The sequence below is a fragment of the Eptesicus fuscus genome, chromosome 14 (assembly GCF_027574615.1).
Source record: "Eptesicus fuscus isolate TK198812 chromosome 14, DD_ASM_mEF_20220401, whole genome shotgun sequence".
Taxonomy (NCBI): domain Eukaryota; kingdom Metazoa; phylum Chordata; class Mammalia; order Chiroptera; family Vespertilionidae; genus Eptesicus; species Eptesicus fuscus.
Window position 1 is genome coordinate 41,344,203 of NC_072486.1, and position 21,575 is coordinate 41,365,777.

Here is a 21,575-nt window from a genome sequence, read left to right on the forward strand (position 1 = left end):
AGTGCAGTGAGGAGCCATGTGGGATTTAGTTGCAGATGAGGGACCCGACCTGACAGCATTTATCAGGATCCCTCCGGCGGGTGTGTTAAGGACAGCCAGAAAGGAGCAGGGACTCTAGTTAGGCCGTTACTGCAATTGCCATGGACTAGCTTTGAACTGAAACTAAAGCAGAGATGTGTAGCCTGGGTCTATTCAAAGGAAGCCTCAGTCGCCATTTGTTGGGAGAAATACTGAATCGTGTCTCTCCGCCAGCATTGTGGTGCCTGAAAGAGCAGCCAAGGGGACGTTGCTTCTGGACCTGGACACGGTCTGCTTTGATGATGACAGCGAAGCACCAAACAGCCAGTTCAACTTCACCGAGCCATCTGGAGTGGGGAGCCGCCGCAGATTCTCACAGGATCCAGCTGGCTCTGGGAAAATGGTGGTCAGTTAATGGTCATTGCATCGTTGAGAGGGCATGGGGGAAGCTGGTCTAACATGCATAGTGCTTTTGCTGCCCCTGAGAGAGAAATTTCCAAGGTGACTCCCTCACTGCACGGTTGTAACTGACACATGTAATCGTGACTCTGTTTTCCCCATTCACTCTTTATTTTACCCAAGTTCCGGAATCGTCTGTAATGCATAGTTATGCCTGGGGTGCTAAAGACTGGATTTTCTCATGCGTAGCTGCAGTTTGCTGTGCCTGCTTAGCTGCCTTGATAGTCACGTTAGTGCCCCCTGGGCTCAAGCACTCTTGTGTATTTGAGTGCTCCTTCTGGACAGTGGAGGTGAGAGATGAGAGAAAGCAGGTCTAGAGATGAGAGAAAGCAGGTGAGTGTGCCCTGCTAAATGCAGCCTTGTAAGACCACTGCAGACCCAGAGGGGAATGAGAAAGCGAGGCTGTTTAGGTAGACTCACTCAACAGCATCCCCACAGGGGCAAAAGCAGACTTGGAAGCAGGGTGGGCATGAGAAGCAGATCTCGCATGAAAAGCTGACGTGGCTCAGTGGTTGAACATTGACCTATGAACCAGGAGGTCACGGTTCAATTCCCAGTCGGGGCACATGCCCAGATTGTGGGTTAGATCCCCAGTGTGGGGGGTGCAGAAGGCAGCCGATCAATGATTCTCTCTCATCATTGATGTTTCTGTCTCTCTCTCCCTCTCCTTTCCTCTCTGAAATCAATAAAAATATAAAAAAAGAAAAGAAAAGAAAAGCAGATCTCAAGGAGCTGTATGAAGGGAAAAGGAAGCGCAGAGGGAGGCTGTGGGGGGAGCTTGGGGGTCAGTGGTCCTGGTTCCAGGGGGGAGGGGGCTTTGCATCAGAGATAAATCCTCAGGGAGGAGAGCAAGCAGCCCACTAGGAGGCATATTCTCACCCACCCCTTCTCCACCTCCCATCCCAAGCCCTTCTTCTGTCTCCAAGAACGTCTTTACCAATTTTATTCGTAGTGTCAGCTAAAAAATAATTTTAATTTTTTTCTGTTTAAGAAATTAATACATGCTCGATGTAGAAAAGATAGAAAAGCATGCCATTTAGTGATAACCACGAATAACATTTTGGTATATTTCCTTCTTCACTATACCTAGATTTTATATATATTCTCTACACATATGCATACGTATTTTAAATGATGGAATTATTCCTGCATATAGGATTCTATATTGTGCTTCTCTTCAACTAACCTGCAGTCTTGAGCCTGTTGGGCAATAGTACTTGATGAACATCTTTAAACATAGATTCTTTCCAATAAATTCTTTAGCAGTGAGCAGAGAATGGACACAATGGACAGTCATGGGCGGAACGCTTTAAAGTTCCTTATGCAGGCAAAATGCTTTCCAGAAAGGTTTTTCAATTTGCATTTCTACTTATAGATAGAAAAATGTCTTCATCAGTTGAATTAAAAGGATTGCTTTTCTGTGTAATCTGATATCTCTGTTTTAATCTAGTTGATTGGTGATCTCGATTATGAAAATCCAAGTAATCTAGCAGCCGGCAATAAATACAGTGTGACAATCCAGGTGCAGGATGTTGCCCCTCCTTACTACAAAAGCAAGTATCATTTTGACTTATGTCATGAAGCATCTTCCTTTGAGCAGCAGCGACTAGACTGCCAGGCAGTACTCAGCTCAGTGTTGGGCTAGGTGTTTGTGTTAAAGAGGAGACTTCAAAAAACCCAGAAACTTGGGAATCAGCCCTGCTTCCTCCTGTCCATCGCCAAGCACACTGAAGTGGTCTCCAAGCTTTTCTTCGGTGTCACCTTCTAAAATCTCAAGCTTCTGCTGCCCCCCCTACCCCGCCCCCATCCCACTAGTGCTGCTCTAATGCAGAACCTCCTCTTTCTTGGCTGAATTACAACATTTGAGAATCTTTAACACCTTAAGGGCCCTGTCAGTCACCGGTGACTGACTATACTTTCCTTCCGGAAGACAAAACAGGCTGGGCGCTTAACGTGTTAAGGATCTCTCTGACTTTGTCTTGTCCCTTTCCAAAGCATCCTCCACATTTCTGACAGTGATTTTTAGGAAATGCGAACGTCATCATATTACTTTCTGGCTTAAAGCTCTTGAGTGTCTCCCCATAGCTGTCAAGTTCAAGTTCTAATTCTTTGGCACACAAGGACTTTTATCATTCGGCCCTTGCCTAACTCTCTAGCTTCAGCTCCAGCCGCTTGCTTCTAAACCCCCTTTTTTCTAACTAGGCCAAACAACTTGCCGTTTTTCTGAGTAAATCATGCAGTTTATACCTTGATATCCACGCACATGCCTAGAATCACACCCCCATAACCCCCCTCCCCTCATTTGTCTAGCTCTAATGATCTTTGTGAAGCTCAGCTTGCACTTCCTCTGGCTTCCGTAGTGACTTGTACATGTGTTTATCAGAAGGAACTGCCTGAAGCATCTTGAAGGCAGGAACTTCTAGGTCTTATTCTCCTTGCATTCTCAATATTTTGCACAGCACCTGTTACACAGAAAATGCTTTTAAAATCCTATATAATAAAAGCCTAATGTGCTAAGTGTCTGGTCATCTGGTTGGCCATTCAACTAATCAAAGCATAATATGCTAATGATATGCTAAGACTGCTCAACCGCTCACTATGACGTGCACTGACCACCAGGGGGCAGACACTCTGATTGGTAGGTTAGCTTGCTGCTGGGGTCCGGCTGATTGGGACTGAGTGAGATGGGCCAGACACACCATGGAACCCTCCCGCAGTCCCTCCCCAGCTGGCCAACCTTCCTCGTCCCTCCCTGGCCCTGATCGTGCATCAATGGGGTCCCTGGGCCTGGCCTGCGTTCTCTCACAATCCGGGCTGAGGGACCCGTCCCGTTTCCCCCCCCCACACACACACACACACCCAGTGCACAAATTTTGTGCACCGGTTCTCCAGTGTTTAATAAACAAGTCAATGAGAATAGAATACTGTGATTTAATTTTTTTCTATTTCTCTTTTTAGATAACATCTACATTTATGTCCTAACAAGCCCAGAAAATGAGTTTCCTCTTGTCTTTGATCAACCATCCTATGTCTTTGACGTGTCAGAAATAAGTCCAGGTGAGTAATAGATGAGAAACAGGCCACAGTGCTCTTGACAGACTCCAACCAGACGCGCACTCGGCAGAGGGGAAGCTCCGTTCCAGAGGCCCTGAGTGGTGTTGTGCACAGCGATTCACAGCTGAATCAAGTTTATTGCATCTTTTATTCTTTTTAAATCGCCCTCACTGCTGAGGAGCCCTTCAGGTGAACTCTAGATTTTGAAAACTGTTGATTAAACTGCATTTCTCTGAAACCCCTGATTGCTTACCTGAGTGCTTGATTCCCCTAATCCTCCTTTGTTGTAGTCTAAGTTTTCCCTGGGTCTCCACTGTGATGTTTATCTAGCTCATTCGGAGAATTGAAATTTAAAATTAGAGAAAAGGTTTCCCATTTCTAGAGTTCCTTCATTTAAAAACAAAATAAAGGCATCTTCTCTCCCTTATTAGGGTTCACTGGAGGCCTCTTTTTTGCCCTTTACAATGCCTGGATTTCTGCAGGCTCTTCCCCTTTAAAGAGGGGACTCCCTACCCACCCCCCACCCCTTTTCTTTCAGTTTGAAAGTGGTCCGGTTAACTCCAGTATTCAGTTTTTGATCCTTTTATCATGGACACTTCTATATTTAAAACAAAAAGCTAAACCAAAACACTCCTAAAATTATCTCCTCTCCATTTTATTCTCTCGTTATGATGGTCTCTATTTCCTGACATTAAGTTTTAAGCAAAAACATCAAAAGAGGGTCTAAAGGAAATGGTTTTAATTCTTTATCCCTTACCCGGGGCCTAACAAGTGCAATAGGAATAGGCTCTTTATCAATTCAGAGATCTCCCTCCAGTTATTGATCCCCTACTTTGAGTCAAGCGCTTGGTGCTGGGGTTATGTAGTTGGGTGAGAGAAGGTTTCTGCCCTTGAGGAGTAAAACTTATGAAAACGGACTTCCACACAACAAGCAAGCCAGGACTGCAGCAGTCCCACCAACAAGGTTTGTAAAATAAACAAAATGGAACAGCATTTAAAAACCGATACCCTGTAATGTAATATCTAATCACTAGGGTGTACACTGGAAACTAATATAATACTGTATGTCAACTAATTGAAAAATATAAAAATGATTAAAAATCTTTAAAAAAAATCTATATTCTGTCATCCTACCTTGATAAACTCTTACAAATTGCTTATTTTTTGCCCGGTTTGGCTCAGTGGATAGAGTGTGGACCTGCGGACTGAAGGGTCCCAGGTTCGATTCCGGTCAAGGGCACATATCTCGGTTGCAGGCTCCTCCCTGGCCCAGGCCCTGGTCAGGGCTTGTGCAGGAGGCAACCCATCCATGTGCCTCTCTCACATCAATGTTTCCCTCTGTCTTTCCCTCTCTCTTCCACTCTCCCTAAAAAAAAAAATCAATGGAAAAATATCCTCGGGTGAGGATTAACAAAAAACAATACAAACAAAAAATTGTTTATTTTTCATCTCATGTATTACAGAAAGTGTGAAAAATACAAAAGACTTTTAGAACGCTCTTTGCAGTGTTGCGTATGGTAGCATAATGACTGGCGATGTTGGAAATCTACATAAAGGTGTGGATTGTCTCTTACGCCTCCCGGTCTGGCTTGGATCACAGGACCAGGGACCTAGTGGGTGTTTATTAGCATAATCTGAATTTAATAGAACTGAAGATATAAAACATACAGAGTTTGAACAGTAAAGGGACCTCCAAAAGCCTTTCTGCCCTTGCAGAGAGGGTGTCTGCTCCTGGACCCTCCCTGCACCCCCAGAGCAGAACTAATCGCGGGTACTTTGTTCTTCCAGCCCGAGCCCGGATTGGACAGGTGCAGGCCGCTGACAAAGACTTCCCCCCGAGCAGCACTGTGTATTCCATCTCCACCGGGGGGGCCAGCCCCCAGTACCCGAGCATATTTTGGATTAATCCCCAAACAGGAGAGCTCCAGCTGGTGACTAAAGTGGACTATGAAACAACCCCCACCTATGTTCTCAGCATCCAGGCCACCAACCACGAGGACACCAGCTCAGTCACTGTGAGTGCGTTCACGCCAGCCTGAATGGCTGACGTAGGGTGTCTCTGGCACCCTCCAGATGTGAAGACATCTTAAGAGGGCACACCCTCCAGATGTGACAGGAAATGACTAGTGGCGTCCAGGACACCACAACCGGACTCACAGAGCGGTGTCCAGGAAATAAAGATTGACGCCCATGTGTGTGGGTGACTGGGAGGAGCGCTGAGATTGATGGTCTCTCTGAGGGACAAGTGTCCTCTTGTTGCCCTTTAAACAACCCCGTGCTTTCACAGTGGGCTGGCGGTGAGATGCGCGCTGCCAGAAGTGGGGTGTGGTTTTGTAGCTATGCATGTCCTCCCCCGTCCCAGTAGCTTTGCTGTGTTCCTACCCTACCCCCATCACACCAGATGAGGTAGACCTTAAAATGCTGTGGCTTGACTGGGGCTACCCTTCTTCTCAACCTTGGATGCTGAGAACCTGGTTCAATGCAGACTCTGAGTCCTCCGGCCTGAGAAGGGCCTGAGAGTCTGCATTCCCAACAGGCTTCCAAGGGGTGCCGTTGCCCCTGGTCCAGGCCCGCATTTGGAGTAACAAGGCTTAACAGGTCTGTGCTGTCAGTGGTTAGGGTTATCTGGGAATAATATGATGGCCACAAGGACATCTTGCTCTTTCCCATTAGTGAAGTGAAAAAGCATAAGGCAAAAGGAGCTCTCAGCTAGCGGCAGGCAGCCCCGTGTGATAGAGAAAATGACTGGAGACAGAGTTCATTTCTCAACTTTGATCCCAATTTTCCAAGGGGGGTCTGAGCCGTGCTTATCTTCGTGTCCCAATTTCTCAATCTTTTAAATGAAAAGTCACCCGATCACCCAAAGCCTGACTAGTCCAGCTCCTCTCATGACTTGCTTTGAATTAACTGGACGATGGTTTTAATGATGCGTGAGGCTCGGCATTGCCTGCTGAGGGAGAGACGTGCTAAGCTGGAGGTAATTGTAGTGTTTGTTAGGCCGGCTTTTTGAAAAGAAATGAATGGACTCCACTCTGGGAGCTGACTAGAGTGAACATTTCAATTTATTCCAGGTCTCGGAAATTGTTGAAATCCCCAAATTTCAAAGGTAGAATAAATTTGACTCAAAATTCGTAAGCTTTTCAAAAGGGTGATGATCACATAAGTCCCTTTCGGGGCTGACAGTCGATGATTCTGTGCTGGCAGGCGTCCCAGTCCATATTCCAATCCGCCAGGCATAGAAGACAGCAGTGAAAGAGAACAGCCTGGCCCTGCTTGTGGCAGGTGATCACCACCCGCTTAGTGCGCTCTAACAGCCCAGGCTACAGATGAGATCCCAGCTAAGCCAGCTTCTCTCGTTTCATCCCAGTGGTTCTCTACCCTGGCTGTGTATTAGAATCAGCTGGGGAACATAAAAAAAGGTACCCAGGCCTCACCTTGCAGAGAGTCCAATTTATGTAGTCTGGAGTGGGGCTAAGAAAGTAGAGCCAGGGTTGAGAACCATTGCTCAATATTCCAAAGTTAAAGATGCCACTTCCAATTCACAAGGGCAGTGAGCAAGGAAGTACAGAGGCTCACCGTAAACCCATCATGGTTACTGGAAAAACAACCCAGCATTACCTGGGGATGAGTCCCATGTGTTTAGGTGCATTTACGTGGGGCTCTATGAATGTATACATATATTATGCACATGTGCACACACACAGAGTACAGAAGTTAAAAGTGTAAGACTTGGAGTAGGACAGGCCTGTGTTCAAACCCCAGTTCTGGAACTCAACAGCTGAATGGCCTTGGGTCAATTACCTAACCTCTCTAAGCCTCAGTTTCATCATCTGTAAAATGGGAGTGATCATATCATCCACCTCCGGAAAGGTTAAATGAGCTAGACCACAAAAGCGCAGAGCCCCGGGCCTGGCACACAGGAAGCGCTCAGTCAGTTTTAGCAGCTAACAGTGGCTACCTTCTTGCTGTTCCAGGTTACTGTTAACGTCCTGGAAGAAAATGATGAAAAGCCAATTTGTATCCCAAACTCTTATTTCCTGGCCATCCCAGTGGATCTGAAAGTTGGCACAAACATTCAAAATTTCAAGCTGATGTGTACCGATCGTGATTCCAGCCCCAGGTCCTTTCGTTACTCCATTGGCCCAGGTACGGGACCTGACGTGGCCTGGCTCCTGGGGTTGGAGGCCTTAGCGGCTGGTCATGGAGAATGGGTGGGGAGTCTGTGCTCTCATGCTGATCTGGGCACAGTGTGTATGGGTGTGGGGTTGTAAATGAGGAAAGCAGGGATAAGGAGCATACTGGTCCCAGTGCCTCCCAGTCCTCATCTTGGCTTCCCCTTCCCTTCACCTAACTCCTCCCAGATTCCCACACAAGGCTGCCCAGAGGCCCAATGGAGGGTGTATGCCACTGATGGTGACCCCCAAATTCCAAGACTATCACATGATTCATGAGTATTATTAGTGTAGTTAAAAATTTTTTTTAGTCCAACTGCTTGACCTGCAAGCTTATAATGGGGGCAGGGAATCCCAGTCCTCACTCTGGATAATAATAGATTAAATAGATTATATGCATTTTAAATGTATCCTCAGGAATTCTCTTCTGCTCCATTCATTTGCTCTCTTTAAAAATATACCACTGTGGGGTGGGGGTAGCAAATGGGGTGGTGGTGGGGAGAGGGAAGAGCACCCCTCAATGGAAATGAGACCAAAATAGCTCATCTAATGAAGTGCTGGGGTCAGAGATTTAAACCCAAACAAGCAGAACAATTCCAAGTGAAAGACTAAAAACCCATCTTGGCCGCCTGCTGAGCCCTGGTGAGCATGAACTCTGAACAGCAGGGAGCCTCTTGAGCAGGCTGTGTCACAAAGCCAGGGGCACAGGCAGCCTGGAGACTGCAGTTGCCAAAGATGGAAATAACACATACTGAGAACGCTCAGGCCTTTATGGAGCACTTCGCTGCTAAGGGAGTAAAAATTGCATCATCTCCTGCTCCATTTACTGGTTTTCAGTCGGTAATGAGTCTGGAGCCACTGGAGGAATGAGCAAGGGCTGCTTGGGCGGGCAGCCTTCCTGCCCTGTTCCCTAAGCTGTGAGCCCTGAGCCCTAACAGACTGCAGCGGGGAGGTGGGAATGGGGTAGATTCAGGAGGGCCCGGGACTGCAATCCCTGCAAAGCCAGGAGACAACCTTCCTTCAGCATGAGAGCACAGAACTCCAGGGACATATGTCACCAGTTCTGTGTGGCCCACCAACTTCCATGAAAGGCATGAAGTGAACTTGGCCTATGGCTAGGGATGTGGCCCCCTCTACCCTCTTGTGCCCACTTATTGGTCCGAGAGCAAGTTACATGTGGTTACCAAATAAATGCTGCATGGTAAGGATTGGCTAGAGAGGCCGCACCAGGATTATGAAATCTCTGCCTGATGCTCTGCAAGATAGCAGCCATTCTCCTGGGACAGGGGTGCTGTTGTCCTTTTCTGCTCTCATCCTCGTTGCAGCCACACTGGTTGTGAGCAAGTTTCTTTATACTAATGGAACGTTCTGGTACAGACAAGGCCGATATTGTAACCCTGGGGCATCAGAAGTAGTCTACACAGAGGTATGGACGTTTGTGGAAAAGACTGGATGTAGTTTTCCTCTAAACATTTGTTTCTCACTCTCTTTTCTTCCTTTGCCCCAAATCCTTGTCTCAAATCTCATTTAGGCAATGTCAACAGTCATTTCACCTTTTCTCCCAATGCTGGGTCCAACATCACGCACCTGGTCCTTGCAACTCGTTTTGACTATCCTGGTGGGCTTGACAAGACCTGGGACTACAAGCTACTTGTCTACATAACTGATGACAACTTGCTGTCTGGCAGGAAGAAAGCTGAGGCCCTGGTTGAAACAGGGACAGTGACACTGAGTATTAGCGTCATTCCTCACCCAACCACGATTGTCACTACGACCCCCAGGGTAAGGATTTTGGGACCTGCACTCCTCAGTTAGATCCTTGTGATTAACGTCGATGGAGCCCTTTGACCCAGGATAAATATGTGGGTTGGCTGAACAGAGTTGAGGTGTTAGGATGTTGCCAGAAATGGCACCCATGGGCTAAATTGGAGTAGTCACTGTGGGTAAATAGAGATCTGGGTGAGGCCTGAGACTTGTAGAACCATTAACTTTTCCTCTTCTGCTAAATAAGGGAGTACACTTGTGTAGGAACTTGTGCTAGATCAGGTACTGGCCGGCTGTGGTACAGGAGACAATTTTCATGGGCATGTGGCTAGCTGCTACCTTCACAAGCCCTTCTCTGCTTGCTCTTAAGGGCCATGAAGTCTGTGTGTGAGAGCAGGTAGCCGCCAGGTGCTCTTCTCCACTTCTTTTGAAGAGTTACCATGCACCAATCTGTACCCTACTCCCCATCTTCACTCCATCAAAGTTAGTTCATTCAATCTACAAGGATTGATTTAACACCTACGATATCCCATTCATTTTGGTGAACAAGCCCAACATGATCTCTGCTCTCATGGAATTTATAATCCGGGTCAGTTGCTCTCAAAGTGTGGTCCCTGACCAGCAGCATCCGCATCACCTGGACATGTGTTAGAAATGCACATTCCCGGGCCCATTCCAGAACATTAGAGTTGTACCTCACCCAACCATGATCATCACCACAACCTCACGGAAAGGACACTGGAACCTGGAACCCCCAGACCTGATAGATCAGAGACTCTGGGGGTGGGGCCCAGCAATCTGTGTTTTTAAACTCTGGGATTCTCATGGGTGCTAGTTTGAGAGCAACCGATTTAAAGGGGGAGACATTACAAATACATGCAATTTAATAAAGGCATGTATTAAAATAACTAGAGGTTGTGACAAGTGGAAGGAAGAAAAATAAGCAGGCACCGAAAGAGAACCAGTGTGACGAAGGGAGGGAGATCTGGACTCTGACAACAGGACCCGCTCCCCCTGCGCTGTGGAGGGACCGACTTATATTTGTGCTGACTCTTTTGTCCCCTTTCCTTCTGTTCCCAGTAAAAGTCACGCCCTTGGTCGGCAGCCCCACACTTGCAGTATGCCAAAGGAATGGTAATCAAAACCTTAGAAAATCACCTATGACACATGGTCAAATTTTGCCTCTCAGTCTTACCAAGAACGGGTTAACATTCATTTTCCAGATGCTTGAGTCCGTATTACCCCAGTGAATGGAGGCATAAGGTAACCTTAAGGGTTTTCATTTGTAGTAGGAGTCAGTAAGCTCCTGAGTGAGGAATTGCCACATTCCTGGGGCTTACAGCGTGACCCAGTTGTGGCATGCACACTCCTGAAATCCCCATCGCTTGTTAATCTGTCTCCCACTCTAAGAAGCAAGCGCTGAGCTTGAGGTTTCACTGTGATATCAGCCCACTCACCTGGCAGTGCAGCTTGTAGTGAGTGAACACCAACAAACCTCCCAAAGTGTTACAAAAAACAACTCTCGTGGCTCATGCCTTCCCAGTGAGAGACAACGGCGCTATTAGTCCCTGAGCTATGCCATTTTGGGGCAGGGAAGAAAGCCAATGGAATTTTTAGCTTTTGGGAAGGGGAAGAAAGACAGAGAATAAAATTAGGCCTAGAGTTGCTTTCCAGTTCCCTAAATTTTCTGTGCTTTGATCTAATTGATTTCTGGAAAGGCTATAAATAGGGCAATGGGTTGTTGAAGCAACAAGAACTACGCACACAAAGATGTCCCATTTATAGAACAAGAACAAAGAGTGAAATAAACACTGGGGAGGTGCTGATGTCAGGAATGTCACCGCCCTCCACTCCCCCCTCCCGCGTCTCTGTCATTCAAGCCCAGGATCACCTACCAGATCCGGAGGAAAAACGTTTATTCTCCATCGGCATGGTATGTGCCTTTTGTCATCACGTTGGGCTCCGCATTGCTTCTGGTTCTCCTGGTGGCTCTGATCGTCCAGTTGGCCAAAGCCATCCACAGACACTGTCCCTGCAAGACTGGGAAGCACAAGAAACCTCTGTGAGTTGCCGGTGGGCTGGGCCCCTCCCACAACTTCCTCTGGGACACTGTTTCCAGTGAGGTCAGGCGAAGGAAAGATAGAGAATTCAAATTCCTTTACAGGTTAGAGAGGGTGCCTGGTGTGAGGGAAGGAAAAGGACACATGGGGAAAGAATCCTAGCTGCCCTTAGTCACGGTGTACCCTCTTCCTCAGCCGCTGGGTCAGGAGACAGTTCCTTTGGTTTTCCTGGGCACTGCCCTGTCCTCGGTGTGTTTGTTCCCAAAGAAATTGGGTTTCAACCCCTCGGCGACTTGCCCGGGATACATGCTTCAGAAAAAAAAAAGCCCAACTGTGAGTAGTGTTAGATATGCTGTGCTCATCTTTGTAGAATATTTAAAGGAGGGAATAGAATTAGAGGAAGCACAAAAAACTGATAAGGAAATTAAGCTTTCGGCTCCAGTGATTCAATTGGGCTTTCGTGTAACTAAATAATCATTGTTCTTTTACACGTGGCCCTGATCCCTCACTCTCTAGGGCTGTAAATACAGACCTGTTTCCTCTCCCGCCTACTCTCCACTAACCCACCTCTAACTGCAACACCCTGCAGGGGCTCTTTTACTGGCCACGTGAGGTACGAGAGTGAAGGAAGAGATCACTAGATTGTTATGAGCTTCCCCAGAGCCAGTTTCTTGAGTTTCAGAAGCTCTTACAATTAGAACGGGGTGGTTCAGAGCCTGGGCTTTGGCCTTAGATAAGGCCTGGGTTCAAAGCTTAGCTCTGTCATTTTCTAGGTATGTGTCTTTAGGCAAGTGGCAGCCCGTGTTCTTTTTTGAAAACTAAACAATTAAGTGAGCAAATGCAAAGAAAGCACTTAGTACTGTTCCTGATATAAATGCTTCAATACACTGTTTTTTAAAAGCTTGTTATATTATTTTTCATGGCTCATTGAGCTCAGGATTCTAGATTCCCAGTTTAGCAATAAGCCCAAGAATCTTATGGTGTTGGGAACTTGAGTTTTAGAATTTCTCACTGGCAAAAGAAAGGGGTGATAAGACTCATGTGCCTTTTAAAGGTATTTTGAAGACTAACTAGTACTGTCAAATAATCTAAAATCTATGGATGAGAGACTCAGAATAAAACTATAAGGCATTAGCATAAAGATGTGCTTTGCATTTTGCCATATTTATTGGGGAAGTTGCTATTGGCAACCTTGACTTCAAGGTAAGAACTCCTTTAGCATCTGCTGAAATTAAAAAAGGCATTTTTGTTTGGACTCTACTCACAAATTGATTTGGAAAAAAAAAAATTGGCTCAAAAAAGTGATGCTTAAACTTGTAAGGATGGTGGTACTCTGTAGTGGGATTTGAGCAGAAGTTCTTAAAGCAAGTCAGTTATCCAAATTGCTGCAACTCACAAGCAATTTATGGTTAAATGTTCAATATGCACCGTGTACCTGTTTGCTTTAACTTACATTCTAAATATTAGTCATTTTCAACATGGTTGACTTAAAAAAGAAAAACTCGCTAGTTATTCAGACTCAGACCTGCTTTCTCTGGAAATTAGTTATACCACGTGGCAGCCAACGTTTGTTCAATAGCAAAATAGAATAAAATCAGAGGATCCAAGGTTATCAGGGAAAGGGTCTTAGAGTCCAAAGCCCGCTCTTTGTGTTACCAGAAACCAAGGTGTAGCTGCCAGCCCTTGAACCACCCTGCTGTGAGCTAACACCTCTGCTCAGCTAGCTACTAGGGAGAAGAATGGGGCAGGAAGAATTGCCGGTCCATCTGATTGGGGTTGTTAAGCCTCATCCAGTTGTCAGAGAGGATGTTTTCCCTGAAGTTCTATAAAGCAATAATTTTCAAACTTACCGAACTCTCAGAACCTCCGTAGTCCCAAACCAAGAGTGATGGAGCTGCTCTGTTTGGAGCAAGGGTGGGAGCCCAGCCTCCAATTTAGTCCCCATCCCTGGCCCCTTTCAGTCAACTCCTGAATCCCAGGGAACACAGTTGCCCAAAGGCCCCCGTGCTATGAGTGTACGAGTACAGAATGCTCTCAGATTAATTCTTGTCCATTCCTTTTCCCCCACATAGGGTGAAGAAAGGAGGTATGTATGGTGCCTACTCCCTTTGTTGCTGTCATTATTATTTTATTATTATTATTATTAGCATCATCATCATTTTTGCCGGTTCTGTTGTAGTACATAAAAGGAGTCTGACTTGGCAGAGAATCAGGATGCAATCCTGTCTGGGTGGGTTTTTAGCCTCATCACCCATGGGTGGAATGAAACTGAGGTCAGGCCTAGCTGGAGAAAAGGAAGGTCAGGATACACGGTGCCGTTGGCCCACTCAAGTCACTCATTTTGGCCCCGCCTCTTCCCTACCCAGAGTCACTTCTAATCAGCTCAACCTAAGCACCTAGAGGTCCGTTGCCCACTGGGTGGGACAGGATCGAAGAATTCTCTGTGGGTTAAGTCAGACGGTATCTACTCTCTGCTGACCCCTCCTGAGGACAGATCATGCTCTCTATTGGACAGATGCCTCTTTTTAAAGGACAAATGATACTTTATTCTGAGATTGTAATGGATTTTATTATTTCCCAAGTTATTTAGGTCAGGCTAGTTAAAAGGGGGGGCTGGTGCAGTCATATGGGCTGGGAGAACGGAATGATTTCGGGGACGTTGGTGAATTGAGCAAGGTCGATCTGACCAACTCCAAGCCTAAGGAGATGTCGCCACCTGGTCCCAACAAGTTGTTGCCTCAAGGAGAACCCAGGCCATGGGGAGAGACAGAACAAAAAATTGGAAAATGTGTTTTTAAAAAACGATTGTTTTAACCACTCCAATCATAGGTTTGTGTGTTTGACATGCACACGGCACATCTGAGCAGGATTAGAAATTTAATTGTAATGGTTATTAATCATATCAAATGGGATGATTTAAATAAATGAGATTTTCACAAACGGTCTCCCACCCTAGTTCCTTTTTTAAAAGGGCATAGGGAACGGATACAAGGAATCCCCACATTATGAACAAATATATCAACTCTTTCTTTCTTTCTTACCTATAACTTATTTAAAACTAAATCCCATTTAAAAACTAATTTCTTAGGTCCAATAATAATAACAAGCTGGAAAAAGAGCAAAAATGTTTTTTTGTTTTTTTTTTAATTCTACTTATTGTGTGTAGTGTGTGTGTGTGTGTGTGTGTGTGTGTGTGTGTGTTTCTGAGGAGATGGAAAGCCATCAACAAACATGTCTACAGAGAAAATTTTTTGCCGTGTCTGCCATTCTGATTTCAAAGCCTGTTTAAGAGAAATCCCATGTGGAGGTAGAATTTTAAGGTCAATTTAGTGTCCAAGAAGCTTAACTTCTGTCTGTTCTATTCCCTGCAGAAATGAAGAGCACAAAGAGAGAAGTGGTGGTGGTAAGCTTGGCTGGCCACGGGGCACCTGGCTGGGTGGAGGGTTGTGGGGGGCTCCTGTCCCCCTCCCAGGCAGGCCCTGCCACAGCCTCGGGGGGTGTTTATCATTCAGGGAGATGCTTGTATTTGGCCACTGGAACAGATTGCTGTGTGACGTGCTCCTGGTAGAATTTGTTCCCTCCACTGAACATGTCTGCTGATATATTTGCAGAAGAACTGGATTTCATAAATATTGAATAGTGGTGTTTATTATCTACACCAGCTCTCCAGGAGAGTAAGTTGGGGAAGAGGAGCTTAAAGACCAATATTTAAGCTTTAGCCTTCAATAGGATTTCTTTCCTTTGCCCTTCCATAACCTTGTGGAAAAAGTGATAGAGAAAGTGCAGTTCTTGGGTCTAGGACTAGCTCTGCCCACTTGGACATATGATCTTGCAGACTCCCTCAGCCTCCTTTTAAAAAAATATTTTTATTGATATTCTTTGGAGAGAAAAGAAGGGAGAGGGAGAGAAACATCTTTGTGAGAGTGGAACATTGATCGGCTGCCTCCCGTACACTCCAACCAGGGATTGAGCCACAACCCTGGCATGTGCCCTAATCAGGAATCGAACCTTTTGGTGCATGGGACGATGCCCAACCAATTGAGCCACACTGGCCAGGGCTCCCTCAGCCTCTTTAAGCTTTAGATTCCTCATCTGTGAAATGGGAGTGAGGATGCCTGCCCGGAGATAACAGGTGGGGAGATATTTTGGAAAATGCTAAGAGTCACACAAATGCAAAGTGTGATAGCTGGAGAGTTACTCCCAGCTTACCACCTTGCTTTTCTTTTACTGAATGATGACACTTGATGAAGAAGACACCCCTCCACACACACCTCCCCCAACCTCTAATAATAAGACTTTGTTATGATCCCAGGCCCATAACTTTGGGGAATGATAAGCACAGCCAGGAGGGCAATTCAGTGCACTGGAATTTTTGCTTCAGGCTCATCAGCTAAGTATTTATATGTGTCGGTCTTGATAGAAACAAGAAGAAGAGTTGATCTCTTGTTTCCAGGTTTTATTGTCTAAGGCAGGTGCCCTTCATTCAGAGACTGCCTCAGACTTATGTAATATTAAATTAATCAATTAAATAAAAAAATCTCCATGACCATAAAAAGTGGGGCTGCTGAGCTGATTAAATCGATGAAACCCATCCAGTCTGCTTTCCTCTCTCTTCCGTGCTGGGGAGCGGTGGACAAGTGAGTAAGTGTTGGCGTAAGTGATAAATACTGGGGTTGAAGGGCCCACGAAACTCCAAACACAGTCCTCATCAGCAGGCCAAAGAATGACACCCTTGGAGGACACCGTGTGAGGGAAGAGAGCGTTTCAATGGGGTCGGAGGTCAGGTCCTAGAGGGTGGCACAGAGAATGGATCAGGGGGAGAGAAAGATATGGAGCACAGGGCTTAGGCAAGGCAGGCCAAGCCCTGATGCAACGCTGCACTGACTTCAGGGACACAGCCAGAGCCCAGGGTGGGAGCACGTGGGTGCTCATCTGTGCCTGCCTCCCACGTCTGCCCGACAGCGGGCTTAGGCAAGGCAGATCTTAGCCGGTGTTTGTGGCATTTCTGCTCTTTCTTCTATGCAGCTTAGACACCTTTTACTCAGGATGCTTTCTGACCCCCGAGTCTGGGCTAAATGTCCTCCTCCCACTCCCACCTGCATCCCCATAGCTTCCTCTATCACCCTCCCCCTCATTTAGCCCTTCTCACTCCGTATTGTAGTGCTTGTATGTCAGTGGCTTCCACTTGATTGCAAGCTCTGTGCGGGCAGTAACCACTCCTGCCTGTTCACTGCTGTGTCCCCAGCATCTAGCACGGTGCCCATCGAGTAAGTAAGTGCCCAGAAGGCCCTGGGTAAGAAGCTGAGGCTGTGAGGACGTGGCCTTGCCTGGGAGGAGGATTGTGCTTGATAGTGTGTGAGGTTGTGCTGGAAGCTGTCTCTCTTCTCTCCGTAGCAAACAATCCAGATGAGCACTGTCTTTGATGGCGAAGCCACAGACCCAGGTAACTAAGGGGCAATGCCACCCATTAGGGTGCTCTGCATATTCCAGGTCATGCCCTTACCTCAGTTTTGATCCGTTTGGTCAGCTATACTGCGCTGACCCTTCTAGGCTGCAGTACAAAGTGGGACCAGCTCTGAGCTGAGCTGGTTTGCAGACACGTGATCGTGTGTGAGGCCTCAGAGGGTTTCCACCTCCAGGCTCCTACTCAAGGACCATGCCACTGTCTAGCCTCCCTTTCTAAATCACAAACCAAGTCAAGGGACTGGTGAATTCAAGAACCCCCATTTTCCCCCCATGCTCATTGGGACTGAGCCTCCACCCCTGATCCTTTCTGAATGCTTCCAACGCCATCCTATGTGGAAGTGAGAGATATGGAGAAATGGGACGGATGGCTTCTTTTTTTCCCTAGACCAGGGCCAAGAATTTCTTCTTGGTTGGCAAGATAAACAGAAGGTAAAGCTGGCCTCCAGAGCTCTCCTCACCCCCATGAAATCAGCTCCAAATTTAGCTCCTTTACACACATCCTTCCACTTACAAAGGCTCAATTATAGACATGAATAAAGGGAAGGAAACCACATTCAGGAGGCAAGTGTGCTGGCTCCCTGCCACGCTCACATGCAAAGGGCTCGGTCGTCCTCGGAAGGAGGATGGCTCCTCTCCAGGACGGGCTGCTGCCGCTGCTGCTGGAATTAAATTTCCCTCTATTATTAGGTACTTGTTACCATAATGTGCCCACATTAGCATAAGTGCTGGTGGATCCTCAGCGGAGAGGCCACTCGCGCTGCATGGAGATGGCAGGTGCAGGGGCTCGCCTGAAGCTCCGAGGGAAAGGCCGGGGGGAACCAGAGCCGGCGCTCTGTGTTTGTGTGTTTGAAGCAGGAAGAAGGAAGAAGTGAGCCAACCGGACAAATGTGAACAGACACGTCAATTAGCGTCTGCTGGCTCCGACACAATAAAAATGGCTCCCCTGCTTCATCTCAACGGGGGCCAGATTTGTGTGTCTGTGTCCACAAACCTCTGCTACGCGAACATAAATACAAATCAAAGTCTTCTCCTCCTCCCTTGGTGAATGCCTTTTAATAGCAGGCATTCTGGGGTCTTTTAAAACAAGTCAGAATGAGATGGGTAACCCCATTAGGGAGTGAACCTAATTTGTCCGAAGCTCCCATGGAGTTCCAGATTTATGTGGCCTCCTCATCTTGCAATTGAGACGGCCTGAGACTCCCTGAACCTTCCGACCCCCGGAGGCATAGTATTTGCTACCAGTGTGGTTGGAGCCGCGCAGCCGCGGAAAGGGCAGGCTGGTGAGGACTGTTTGCACTGTTCACAAGCATGCTTTCCATCCCGGCGATTCTCAGATTCTCACCTTCTGGCATTCTTCACCTGCTCCGGGGCTGGGGATGGACGGGGTGGAGATGGGGACGAGAGAGTCATTTGTTTGCATGGTCATTGTATTCCTCCCCCTCCCCCCAGTTACTGGTGCAAAATATGAATTCAACTCAAGAACTGGAGCCAGAAAGTGGAAAGGTTCCTTAATGCAAATGTCAAATTGGAAAGAGTCCAGCCGCCAGGGAGCTGCTGCAAGCAGCGCTGTCTCCGCGGGAGGGACCGGGCCACCGAGGAGCACCGACAAGGAAGGAGATGGGCTGAGCGGCCAAGCACAGGCTGCGGATGCAGGCCCAGGTTCCAGAAACGATGACGATGGCAGGCCGGGCACCCCAAAGAACAGAGACCCCGCCCTCAAGAGCAGAGCTTCCCCCAAACCTCACCCAGGGAAGTAAGTACTGTGTGCTTGCTGGTCCCACAGAAGAGCAAGAGAGGGACCTCGACACTCTGAGGGATGCTGCCTCCCCCTAAATTCTACGAGAGCCTATGAGGTGCCACGGGAGGAAAAATGTGGCCTGAAGGGATTCGGAGACCCGGGGTCCCAAATGGGCTGTTTAAAACAGCACAAAAGGGTTTGATGGCATAGTTCCCTTTTTCTGAGACGGCACAGGAGAAATTGGCCCCAGGTCTCCGTGCCTCTAATCAGCTGGGCTGCTAACTTTTGGACATGGAATTATTGTGTTTCTTCTTCCCATTGATTGCTAGGAAGCTCCATTCAGTCTATCCCTAGGAAGAACACAGAACTTTCTGATATTAATGCTGAGGACTACCCACACATCTGATTTCATCTTCTTTTCCTGCCTTCCTTTTAGCATTACCCAGAATTCTTCATTTATAAATACAGTTCAACACCATCCACCTTTGTAAGTCACCTTAAATCTTTTTCAAAAGAAGCCATGCAGTGAAAAAGAAATGGGTGAAGCCCTAGCCGGCTTGGCTCAGTGGATAGAGTGTCGGCCTTCGGACTGAAGGGTCGAGGGTTCGTTTCCGTCAAGGGCACATGCCTGGGTTGTGGGCTTGATCCCCAGTAGGGGGCATGCAGGAGGCAGCCAATCAATGATTCCCTCTCATCGTTGATGTTTCTATCTCTCTCTCCCTCTCCCTGCCTCTCAGAAATCAACAAAAAAACAAAAAAAAAATTAAAAAAAAAAAGAAATGGGTGAATAGATAGTGGGTTATTCTTCTGGAAAGAAAAAAAAAAAACACAGCAAACACCTGCTTTTATTTTTTTATTGAGGCACAACTTATATTCAAGGTAGTCAGCTCGATAGCAGGCTCCTCCCAGAGGCAGGAGGGTCTTTATCATCATAGATTAGTTTTGCTTATTTGAGCTTCACAGATGTGCCCTTTCGTGCCCGGCTTCTCTTGCTGAGTATATCACGTCTGTGAGATTCATCCGTGTCGTACTGTAGGTCAGCAGTCCAGTTCTCTTCACTGTTGTGGAGGCTGCTTTAAGTTTTTCACTGTTATAAATTCGTCCTGTGAACTTTCTCGTGCATGTCTTCTTGTGAGCACAAACATGTTTCTTGGGAGCATGTTCCTAGGAGTGGACATGCTTGAGCCATTGCTGGAATCTGCTGAGAATTCCAAAGTTGGTGGCTCCACTCTATACTTCCACCAGCAATGACTGAGAGTTCTGGTTGCCTTCCTTCCTTGTCCACACTTGGTGTTGTCAGTCCTTTTAATTTTAGCCATCCAGATTAAAATTTTTCATGAAATGAAGTCACTTTTTTTCTTTTTAAATATATATTTTATTAATTTTTCACAGAGAGGAAGGAAGAGGAAGAGAGAGTTAGAAACATCGACGAGAGAGAAACATCGATCAGCTGCCTCCTGCACACCCCCCCGCTGGGGATGTGCCCGCAACCAAGGTACATGCCCTTGACCGGAATCGAACCTGGGACCCTTGTGTCCAAAGGCGGATGCTCTATCCACTGAGCCAAACCAGTTAGAGCCACTTTTTTTCTTAAAGCCAAAAAAAAAAAAAAAAAACACACACAAAAAACAAACAAACACAACACACACACACACACACACATGAACCTTGCAACCTCCCTACCCTGCTCCTCTCCTGCCTCCTGAGATTGAGGGAGCCAGGAGTCGACTGGGGACACAGTGGGACGCTCTAGCTAACCCTGCAGCTGGGGTGAGCAGTGACCTGAAAATAAACCAGACCACGATGGGGTAGGAAATGGAACTTTTCAGCGTGTGACTCGTGGAGACGGAGCAATCTGTTTCCCTCCATGTCCTGTTCCCCAGTGGCAGAGGCCTCAGTCCAACACCCACAAGATAGGATCAGGCGAGAGTCTGTCAGAGCACCAGCCCCTGCCCAGTTTTGGGGACTCCCCACAGTGGCCGGTAGGGGGCACTCAAGATTCATCCTGCAAATGCAGAATTCAGAGGGTGACGCCGCTGGTTTATTGTGTGCCTGCGTGCCAATGTGACTTCTCAAGAAAAAGAAACATTTCAAAAAATGCTTGGCCTAGAGCAGGCAATGATTAATTAATAAGGGTTGGTTGCCAGGGAACTCCCTTGAATAGGTTTAAATTTTGCAAAAGAAGGCAGAGCTGTTCATTTGTGGAGGTTAAAGTGGGTGAAGTGGCCGATTACCCATTTAAGACTCTGAAAGTCTGTGGAGCCCTGAGTAAAACGCCTTCCTCAGAAGCTCTCGGCCTCAATGCAAATAGAATGAGGCTTGGAGAAGGCTGAAGGGGGACCTAATAACTGTTTATGAGCCCATTAAGGATGATTAGAAGGAGGGCGGTGAGCAGCTGTTCTCCTTTCTTCAGCGATGACAGGGCTGGAGGGAATTGTGCTTCTCGGCCAGGAGAAGAGATTTAAGCGCAGAGAGGGAGGGACTTCCCGAAGGCTGGGGGCTGCGTGAAGACCTCACTTTCTTCCCTGGTGATGGGCAGGAAGAGCTTCCTGTCTTCCCAGCCCCAACAGGTGAACCCTGAGGAACTCCAGACGTGGGGTCAGGGGAGCACCAGGAGGCTTTGGCCAAGAGAAAACCTGCCTTTTCTTTTGCCCATTTGGCTACTTAATTAGTGGAAATCAGAAGTCTGAGGTCCAGGGTTAAGGCCATTGGTTTCTAACATTGACCAGGTTTGGGAAAAATAAAAGTGATCTGGCCCTGGCTGGTTGGGCTCAGTGGATAGAGCATTGGCCTGTGGACTGAAGGGTCCCTGGTTTGATTCCGGTCAGAGGCACATGCCTGGAT

At 47.1% G+C, this 21,575-nt stretch overlaps 1 protein-coding gene across 1 annotated transcript in view; it reads left to right on the forward strand.

The window, feature by feature from the left end:
• CDHR3 (cadherin related family member 3) overlaps positions 1-18,750 on the forward strand; it is a 57,478-nt gene extending 38,728 nt beyond the window's left edge. The window contains exons 9-19 of the mRNA XM_054726334.1: positions 253-424; positions 1,928-2,030; positions 3,436-3,534; positions 5,320-5,546; positions 7,506-7,677; positions 9,235-9,485; positions 11,348-11,529; positions 13,600-13,613; positions 14,899-14,930; positions 16,922-16,970; positions 18,443-18,750. Coding sequence (XP_054582309.1) covers positions 253-424; positions 1,928-2,030; positions 3,436-3,534; positions 5,320-5,546; positions 7,506-7,677; positions 9,235-9,485; positions 11,348-11,529; positions 13,600-13,613; positions 14,899-14,930; positions 16,922-16,970; positions 18,443-18,750 — 1,609 coding nt within the window. The remainder of the gene's footprint in view (positions 1-252; positions 425-1,927; positions 2,031-3,435; positions 3,535-5,319; positions 5,547-7,505; positions 7,678-9,234; positions 9,486-11,347; positions 11,530-13,599; positions 13,614-14,898; positions 14,931-16,921; positions 16,971-18,442) is intronic.
• Positions 18,751-21,575: the final 2,825 nt, after the last annotated feature.